This window comes from Triticum urartu, chromosome 1 (assembly GCF_003073215.2).
Source record: "Triticum urartu cultivar G1812 chromosome 1, Tu2.1, whole genome shotgun sequence".
NCBI classification, from domain to species: domain Eukaryota; kingdom Viridiplantae; phylum Streptophyta; class Magnoliopsida; order Poales; family Poaceae; genus Triticum; species Triticum urartu.
The window spans coordinates 532,468,566-532,478,960 of record NC_053022.1 but is presented as its reverse complement, the minus strand read 5'-3'; the positions used below and the strand labels follow the sequence as shown (position 1 = coordinate 532,478,960).

General features: G+C 51.1%; 1 protein-coding gene and 1 pseudogene across 1 annotated transcript; both read right to left on the bottom strand.

Moving 5' to 3' along the window:
• Positions 1-498: 498 nt before the first annotated feature.
• On the bottom strand, positions 499-2,158 carry LOC125526619 (putative cyclin-dependent kinase F-2). The gene has a single exon (XM_048691279.1). The coding sequence runs from the start codon at positions 1,813-1,815 to the stop codon at positions 835-837; it is 981 nt and encodes a 326-aa protein (XP_048547236.1). The 5' UTR covers positions 1,816-2,158; the 3' UTR covers positions 499-834.
• Positions 2,159-3,393: 1,235 nt separating this feature from the next.
• LOC125533275 lies at positions 3,394-3,505 on the bottom strand (annotated as a pseudogene).
• Between the last annotated feature and the right edge of the window lie 6,890 nt (positions 3,506-10,395).

Sequence of the window (10,395 nt, the reverse complement as noted above, 5' to 3'; positions counted from 1 at the left end):
GAGATATGCAGTGAGCAGCCCGGGGCAACAACATCACGTGGAGTGGAGAGCGGCGAAATCACGACGGGTCACCATGCGATCTTGGGGACCAGCTGGGTCGCGCGTCCGTACGCCGCCGACGAGGCCACGAGGCGGCGTGCTCGTGGAAGTCGCGCGCGGTTTCCCCGGTGGCTCGCCGGGATCACACGTGAGGCACGGTCGCCACACATGGCGGGTTTGGCGCCTAGTACTGCTTCATTTTTCAGCACTGGGACCAACTTGAGCCGGGACGGGACGGGAGACGTGGCCGGCGTCCCGATGGCTACACCGACGGCCGACGTCTCTGGACACCATAGGCAGGACCATCTCTGAGAGCCTAACGCTCTGGCCTACTAGGTTTCCAACAATTTATTCTTGTCGGCAAGTATCTGTGCGCGCGTGGTGTTTTGGTGTGCAGCTACCAGTCTGGGTGTGCTCTCAGTGTGTATGCTTGCAGGCAGCTTGTGAAATTCGGACAGATTTGAAGCAACAAGGACAGTTTTTCACGGACATGAGAGCTTTGCCCCTATTGTAGTATTGCTTTGTTTACAGTATCACAAGATGCTCGCTGCGATTGCTTTGCAAGGACAACATAAACAAGAGGAGGAAAAAAATGATGAACTAATCGGCAGGACCCTCGAGGAACCCGTGCCACTTCACCGGCTATCCCACCAGCCTAAACGGAACTGAAGACGACAGTGCAACAACGCAGATGAGAGGACAGGAGCGCCAAAGCCGCCACCAAAACTGTACACTCTGCCAAGCGAATCTCCAGCCGATTAAAAGAATGTTGAATCATGGCGAATCTAGAGCTTTCTACACAACGATGGCGTCAGCGACGCCACCGACGCGCGCCGTGAAGCGGCAGGCGTTGAGAGGCTGGTCGGCGTCGGCCGACTCGGCGTCCGTGAACCAGGGCCGCCGGAGCGCGTCCGCAGCCGTGAGCCTCCTGTCCGGCCTGCATGCCAGCAGCCCGCTGAGGACGTCGAAGCCCGCGGCGGAGAGCGACGGGAACATCTCCCGCAGCCGGCTCGGCGGCCTGCTGCGCTGGCAGAGCGGCGAGCCGGCGCGAGGGAGCCGGCTGAAGCCGGGCCAGTCCGTCATGTCGTCGGCCCCGACCGTGTCGAACGCCCTGTTCAGCTGGTCCATCTCCGACCTCCCCGGCAGCAGCGGCGCGCCGGCGAGCAGCTCGGCCATGATGCACCCGAGCGCCCACGTGTCCACCCGCGCGTCGTACTCCGTGGAGCCAAGCAGGAGCTCCGGCGCGCGGTACCACAGCGTGACCACGGGCGACGTGTAGGGCGGCGCCGTCGCGGCACCTCCGGCGGCGAAGCGCGACATCCCGAAGTCGCAGATCTTGAGGTCGCCGTGGGCGTCGACGAGGACGTTGTCCGGCTTGAGGTCGCGGTGCAGGACCCCGAGGTCGTGCATCGCCCTGGCGCCGTCCAGGAGCTGGCGCATGAGCCGGCGCGCGTCGGCCTCGGGGAAGGGCCGGCCGCGCTCCCGCATGACCTGCGCCACGCTGGGCCCGACGTACTCCATCACGAGGAACGCGCCGCCCGCGCCGTCGCGGTGCGCGGCCCGCAGCTCGACGACGGACGGGTGGCCGCGGCAGGCCTCGAGGCACGCGGCCTCGCGGAGGAGGTCCTCGGAGAGCCGGCTGCCGTCGTGGTCGCCGAAGCCGCCGCCGCGGAGGCGCTTGACGGCGACGGTGGCGCCCGTGCGGCGGTCCCGCGCCTTGTAGACGACGCCCGAGGCGCCCTCGCCGATCTTCTCCAGCCTCTCGTAGTGCTCCATTGCCGACCGCGGCCGCCGGCGGTGGTTGGGTGCCTCGCTCGCGGCTTGTGCGCGCGGGTAGGTAGGTGGCTGAAAATTAGGGAAGGCCGCTGTGTTATAAGGGGTGGCTGGACGACGAGTCGCTTTCGGTTTGGCACGCAGCGGCCGAGCACACAGGTCCACGCTGTCAGTATAAGCAGCAGTAAGCGCGTTGACTGTTTAGATTTTTCACGTGGTTAGTTGGAGTTAGGCCGGGAGTGTGCGGCGGAGCCAACCGACCGACGCTCGGAACGGCCCGGCAGGGTTAGCGTCTTCCGAGTGGTTGCGAGGCGAACCACCGGAGCAGCAAGGAAGACGTGGACTGGGCTCGGGGTACCGCGTGCGGTATGACTAGTAGTAGTAGCCGACGACGGTGGTTCGGCGCAGCAGGTGGAAAGAGCGCGATTGGCGGTGACGGGCTGCCGGCTGTGCTCCGTGCTCTCCATCGATTCTTTTCTTTTCTTTTCTTTTCTTTTCAGTGCACATGATCGATTGCGAAACGTATGCATCGTTTTTTTTCATTTGGCAATACATATGTTTTTTTCAGAAAGAAATTTTTAATCTATTCATCAATTATAACAGTACAGATACACTATATCTATACCTAATAATCTATATCTATCTATCTATCTATCTATCTATTTATCTATCTATATCTATATTTAATCTATATCTATCTATCTATCTATCTATATCAAAAAAAGGGGCCGATCTCTAGCTCGCAGAGCGCTCACGGGCCTAACCTTTACTTGAATTGACTCATACCTGCATCAAACACATCTCCTGCATGACACCCAATTATCCCATCGTTCTCGACAAGAATGTACCTATGTATCTCACCACATGCCTAGGTTTTTTAGCTCTTATGGCTAGACGGCCATGGCTTAAAAGCTAGCTCCAGGAGAAGACACAAGAGGAAAGAGAAACTAAGGGACTCACATAAGTAGTTGTAGTTGAGATGGGCCAAAGTATGGCACCAAGTTGTCACCACGGAGCTCCATGCTGGCCCTCAATGGTAGACCTGCAGAAAGAAGTGATCAAAATCTGTGTCTAGATATATACTGCATAGACTCGAAGCAAGCTCGTGGTGGCAAGAAGACCACCACAGTTCCAAACAATTGAACCATCGACCTGATGGCCAGAAGACTGTCACCGAAGACCACATGCACTATATCACTGGCTCGATGACCATAGCTCAAAAGCTAATTCCTAGAGTAGACACGGGAGGAAAGAGAGATCAGGGACTCGCCTAAGTAGCTGTAGCCAAGAAGGCAATCATGGAAGTCCAGATCATCACACCATGTACGGGCTGCTGGATGGTATTAATGTCGAGGCCCTTCAGCTTGACAACCGACTCCACGTGGCCCTTGAGAATAGCAAGTTCCCTCAGACTGTAACAACCATGACTTCCAGGTTTTTCTCTCTCTACACATGCTCTCCTGTAATATTCAAACAAGGGATTCAAGTCTCTCTCGAATGGACACGACACAAAATTATGGCATTAAAATATTCGAGACTAATCAACACACAACCATGCTACAGGAAAATGAACAATGAATATGTTTGCTCAGAGTTTATGATCAGTTTAGGATTTATAATCAGGGAAATCAGCCTTCTACAACAACCAACTTACTATGATATATACCGCCCTTGTGATTCATCACAGCAAACGATTAAGTTACCGTTGCTCAATGGAAGAAGTAGTGAACCGAAACTGCTATGCAAGAAATCGTATTTCAAAAGAAGAAAACTCAACGTCTCTCTACAAGTTACGAATTATGTCAAGTTTCAGGCGTCTTAATAGTGAAGATAGCGTTATTTCTCAAGTACCATACAACCATCAGATCATAATAATCCAGTCGCAAGAGATTGGCTTATACTTAAACAATCAAATGAGATGTGTTCCTCCCTTTGAACGGGCACAATGCGAGCACACACCAATTGGTAGGAGGCAAACTGATTGAGGGGCATTGCCATCAAGCCTCTAAGATATTGCATAAACATAGAAAAAATAATGTATCAACCTGGCCACCTTACAGTAACAACCTGTAACACCCACAATGCGGCTATATCTTCCACATGTCGGGACACGACTTAGAGGCATAGCCGCATGGTAGGTTTGTCGCAAAAGGGATAATCTTCACACAATCCCATGTACTGAATAAGAAAGGGATAAAGATTTGGCTTACAATCGCCACTTCACACAAATACAAGTTAAACATACATCATCCAGAGTACAATCAAAGGTCCGACTACGGAACCAAAATAAAAGAAGACAACCCCAAATGCTAGATCCCCAATCGTCCCAACTGGGCTCCACTACTGATCAAAAGGAAACGAAACAAAACAACGACCAAGATCTTCATCGGGCTCCCACTTGAGCACGGTTGCGTCACCTGCACGGGTTTCATCGGCACCTGCAACTGTTTGGAAGTATCTATGAGTCACGAGGACTCAGCAATCTCACACCCGCGAGATCAAGACTATTTAAGCTTATGGGTAGGAAAGGGTAGTGAGGTGGAGCTACAGCAAGCACTAAACATATATGGTAGCTAACTTACGCAAATAAGAGCGAGAAAAGAAGCAACGCAACGGTCGTGAACTAGAAGTGATCCTGAAACTACTTACGTTCAAGCATAACACAAGAACCGTGTTCACTTCCCGGACTCCGCCGAGAAGAGACTATCACGGCTACACACGTGGTTGATTCATTTTAATTAAGTTAAGTGTCAAGTTCTCTACAACCGGACATTAACAAATTCCCATCTACCACATAACCGCGGGCACGGCTTTCGAAAGTTCAAACCCTGCAGGGGTGTCCCAACATAGCCCATCACAAGCTCTCACTGTCAACGAAGGATATTCCTTCTCCCGGGAAGACCCGATCTGTCTCTGAATCCCGGTTACAAGACATTTCTACAATGGTAAAACAAGACCAGCAAGACCGCCTGATGCGCCGACATCCTGATAGGAGCCGCACATATCTCATTCTCAGGGCAACACCGGATGAACACTACGTATAGCTAAAACCAACCCTCAAGTTTCCCCGAGGTGGTTCCGCAAGTTGATCTGGTTCGGACCAACACTTAGAGAAGCACTGGCCTCGGGGGGGGGGGGGGGGGGGGGGGGGGGGGGGGGTTAAATAAAGATGACCCTCGGGTTGGCCGACCCGAGGGAAGGGTAGGTGGTGGTGAGGCAAATGGTAAAACCAAGGTTGGGTCTTGCTGGAGGAGTTTTATTCAAAGCGAACTGTCAAGGGGTCCCCATAACACCCAACTGTGTAAGGAATGCAAAATCAAGGAACATAACACCGGTATGACGGAAACTAGGGCGGCAAGAGTGGAACAAAACACCAGGCATAAGGCCGAGCCTTCCACCCTTTACCAAGTATATAGATGCATTAAAGTAAATAAGATATAATAATGATATCCCACCATATCCATGTTCCAAACATGGAACAAACTTCATCTTCACCTGCAACTAGCAACGCTATAAGAGGGGCTGAGCAAAGCGGTAACATAGCCAAACAACGTTTGCTAGGAAAGGAGGGTTAGAGGCTTGACATGGCAATATGGGAGGCATGATATAGCAAGTGGTAGGTATCGCGGCATAGCAATAGAGCGAACAACTAGCAAGCAAAGATAGAAGTGATTTCGAGGGTATGGTCATCTTGCGTGAGATCCTGCAAGGAAGAAGAACGAGTCCATGAAGAAGACAAACGAACGAAGTCAAACGGATCCTCACAAACGCGACGTTATCGGAACTAACCCGAAGAAGCAACACCGGAAAGAAGCAAACAACATAGTAAACAACCATCACATAATCATGGCATGATGCATAATTAAGTATGATGCATGTCCGGTTTAATGAGGCATGGCATGGCAAAGTGCACAAGCAAAACTACAAGTTAAGTGGAGCTCAATATGCAACGAGTTGCATATTGACGAAACACCACACAACTTATTTAGTTCTCTCTCGTTTAGGTACCCAACAATATTAAATGTTGTTAATCATGGCAAGAGGTGAAGCATAATAAAACTACTTAACTACGCAATTTTAAATGAGGCCGGAACAACAAACAACAAGTCCGGAAAATCCTCATGTGCATATTTATGGATTTGGTATTGTTCTGTCCTAAAGCATATTTTAGAGTTGTTAACCATGCAATATGAGTGCACCATGTTAAACTAGGCATTTTTCTACCCCATTTACATATAAAGTTTAAAAGTTTGGAGCTACGGTTGTTTAGTTATGTATTAAATCATTTTAGCATGGCAATATGGCAAATTTAGACAAACAACATCTTAAACATTTTAAACATAGATGAAAGTTGCATAATATGAATCTACACAAAAATCTAAGCATTTTTCATATAAAGTTTTTTTTTAATCCGATGCACGGTTGTGAAGTTATTAAATGCATGGAGCTTAGGGGTTTTTCTGCAAATCTATAAAACCTGGGATAAAAGATTAAATGCGTCCAAAGGAAAAAAACACTGATCGGGCCGAAACTGGCAGCCCAACAGTGCATAGGGTCTGGGCGGCTGTCGGTGTCAAAACCGGCGGATCTCGGGTAGGGGGTCCCGAACTGTGCATCTAAGGCGGATGGTAACATGAGGCAGGGGACACGATGTTTACCCAGGTTCGGGCCCTCTTGATGGAGGTAATACACTACGTCCTGCTTGATTGTTCTTGATGATATGAGTATTACAAGAGTTGATCTACCACGAGATAAGAGAGGCTAAACCCTAGAGGCTAGCCTATGGTATGATTGTCTCTTGTCCAACGGACTAAACCCTCCGGTTTATATAGACACCGGAGGGGGCTAGGGTTACACAGAGTCGGTTACAAGGGAGGAGATCTACATATCCGTATTGCCAAGCTTGCCTTATACGCCAAGGAAAGTCCCATCCGAACACAGGACGAAGTATTCAATCTTGTATCTTCATAGTCCAACAGTCCGGCCAAAGGATATAGTCCGGCTGTCCGGAGACCCCCTAATCCAGGACTCCCTCAGTAGCCCCTGAACCAGGCTTCAATGACGATGAGTCCGGCACGCAGTATCGTCTTCGGCATTGCAAGGCGGGTTCCTCCTCCGAATACTCCATAAAATATTTTGAACACAAGGATAGTGTCTGGCTCTGCAAAACAAGTTCCACATACCATCATAGAGAGAATAATATTTCCACAAATCCAATCTGCTGATACGTTTGACAGCTTGACATCATGTCATGGCTCGGTCATTATTCGAACCGTTTTTCCCAACAAGCCACTGCGCACATCGCGAGGTGGTTTTCTTAGCACGTCTTGTCAAAGCAAAGATCATGTCCCCTTATCACGGGATTCTCATCAATACGGATGCGGATAACTCAACCGCGCCATCGATTACGACGCTTGGGGAATAAGAGGTTTTATCAGGCGAGTGGGGGGTGCATCGCCTCTTCCCCCCTTATAAAGGGATTAGGATTCATTCTTTTCGCCCACGCCTTCTTCCCAATTCATTCCACTCTGCTCAGGCTCCAGCGCCATGGCGTTCACCTTCTCTACCCACAAAAGGTCTTCCAAAGATGTCTGGATCCGGAGCGGGAGGCAAATGGATGGCCTCTACCGTCCGAGAGAAGGATATCAAAAAGCTTCGGGAAGCCGAGTATCTGGTCAAGAAAATCAACCACCATCTCCCGACGGCGGGACAGATCGTCCCTACTCCGGAACCCCATGAGAGGGTTGTATTCCTCCCTCATTTTGTCCGCGGGCTAGGTTTTCCTCTCACCAGTTCGTCCGTGGCCTCATGTATTATTATGGGATCGATCTTCATGATCTGTCCCCTAACTCCTTCCTCAACATATCAACATTCATTGTCGTGTGCGAGGCTTTTCTCCGTATTTCGCCGCACTTCGGTTTATGGCTGAAGGTTTTTAATGTGAAGCCCAAGGTGGTGGGCGGCGAGCATGCCGAGTGCGGGGGCGCTATGGTGAGCAAGATGCCCAACGTCGTGTGGCCAACGGGAACCTTTAATGATTCTGTCAAGGAGTGGCAACAGCAGTGGTTTTACTTCACTGAGCCGTGCGACAAGGAATGGGCCGCCTCTTCTGAGTTTCACTCCGGCGCCCCTCTGCGGCTTACATCCTGGGTCAAGAAAGGCCTGGACTGGTCCTTGTCCGACAAACTGTCGGTGCTTCAGACGCGTGTTAAAGATATGGGAGATAAGAACATTGAACTTATCAACGTAGTCCAGGTGATGTTAGTCCGTCGTATACTGCCATGTCAACACCGGACTTGCAATCTATGGGATTTCGATCCGGCCAGGCACCAAACTTTGCGAAGGTTCTTTGGCTCCATGCACGAGGACATTTGGAAGGTGCTTTTCAAGTCCGGCGAATCATGGCCGGACTCCGCCGAAGATCGCGGGTACCAACTGTCCCGTCATGCAAGTTCAGTGAGTTTATTAAACTTTACTCGCATGACCCAAAGGAAGCGCTTAACGCATGTTTATTCAACTCCCCCAGAGCTGGACGAAGAAGGCGGAGCGGATCCATTGTCCGGCCCCATTGCCCGAAGACCCGACCATTCCACTTCTGGCGAAGATTCTGGTCCCGGTGCCCTACAAGGTGCCGAAGAAGATGGCCGAAAAGGAGGCCAAAAAGACCCGGGGCAGCCTTCATCGTCGCAGCACTTCGGACACAATACCCGAAGGCTCTGATGCCCACTCCGCCTCTGAAGAGGATAAAAAGGAGGAGGAAGATGAATCCCCTGCGGGGGGAAGGAGGAAGAGGACGGGCTCTACACCCTTAGAGGCAGAACTGCCCAAAAGGGGAAGGGCTTCTCTTCCGGAGGAGTCCACTGCCGCCACCGACAGCGGCCTGGCATGGGATCCCAGGGCCCAGCCCCTGGTTAACTCGTAAGTATATAAAATTCGAGTACGTTTAAGCGTCCGGACTCACCGTGGCTTAGTATTTTAACCTTAAGCCAAATTTTTTGGTAGTCCGGTGAGGTCCCGTACCAAACAATCCTCATCAGAGGACCTGCTGAGCTCGAATGCTATGGAGAGTGGGACGCCCCAAAAGGCCCCTTCCTCCAAACAGGTGCATAACACCGAGGCTTCGTCCCAGAAGGACCCCGGCCAAGGAGGAAAGGAAGAAACTGTGAAGGCGGCACCTGGAGGTCAAACCATAGGGGTCGGACACGTGGGGGAAAAGATTCCCACAGGGTCTGACGGCGGGGGCGACCCTGAGTTCGGTTCCTCACCGGATGTGATTCTAGAGGTTTATACGGCTCCAGAATTGAGAAGGCAGCCTCCTTCAGCTGGAGGGGGCGTGCCTGTTCCGCCGGCGACCTCTGTCCATCCAGAGGTGTCCGATGCTTTGCTGGCGGCGTTACGAGACGCCTCCATTGTTGACGAACACCGTGCCCTTATGGGTGCGGTGATTGAGAAAATTCAGTCAACCGAGAGTGGACTGAACGAAGCCTGTATCATCCTTATAAGAGGCTTTGAGGTATGTTTTATGAGTTTGCCGAAGAGTGACATAGTATAGATAGTAGCCCCTGATACCCTGTTCGATGAAAGAAGGAACCGGACAGGGGATCGCATTGAAGATCCCAGGAAGACTCATTGAGTAATATTGATTTCTCTTCTGTTCCAAGCAGGTACCTGCAGCGGCTGCTGCCTCTCGCACTGCGGAGATCTTCGGACTGAATCAAAGTCTGGAGCGGGCCATGGAAGAAATTGGCCAATTAAAAATGCAGTTGAGGGATAAACAAGGTATGCACAAACGTTGCGCGCATTTATTGCCATGTTACGGGGAGCCGGGCAAACCCAACTATTGACCCAAGACATGATTCGGAGCTGATGCATATAATGCTATAAGTTCGGGGTGCCGAACTTCCATGAAGGTGTTCGGAATTTTATTGCCATGTTACGGGGAAAACAAAGCCCCTTGCGTATTTAAGGCATATCGCCGTGTACGGATGCCATTTGATGAAATGATTTCGATAAGAAATAATCAGCAGGTAAACGTCATATGAATCCACATGTTGTATTTGAATAATACGTCTATGCGTATGGGTACAAGTAATGTGAAAAAAGGTTGTGATAGCAGAACCTACTGTGACTAGGGGGAAGAGGTTGAGTGCGGATCCGTATTGTAGCCCGACGTTCGCTACGGGGAATGTCTAAGGAATCCCCTGACGCGTTCGAGCTGCCTCTGTGGAGTCCGTCCTGGTCAGTGCGAAGGTGAACCTACAAAGGAAATATAAGAAATGTTTGTGTGCTGGAGGGCGGTTGAACCGCTGAGTGTGGCCTGTCATGGCCTTCGCCGGAGTGTTTAGTTGAGCTCTGGACGAGCCGGGGTACTCTCCCGCAAAGTAGTTCGGAGCCCCTTGACGGTGTCCGGGAGCCTAGGTGTCGACTCGAGGTTTGGCTGCAAGGTGCTGCTCGGTGTTCCTGCTGCTAAGGCAGGGATGTATTTGTTGGTGCCGAAGGAAGGTTCGTCCTTGCCATGGACTGTGATGACGCTGCGTGGACCGGGCATTTTGAGCTTACAGTAGGCATAATGTGGCACCGCGT

What these genes read in the sequence shown, in the direction of transcription:
- LOC125526619 (XM_048691279.1), bottom strand. Translation starts at nt 1,815, where the DNA reads ATGGAGCACTACGAGAGGCTGGAGAAGATCGGCGAGGGCGCCTCGGGC.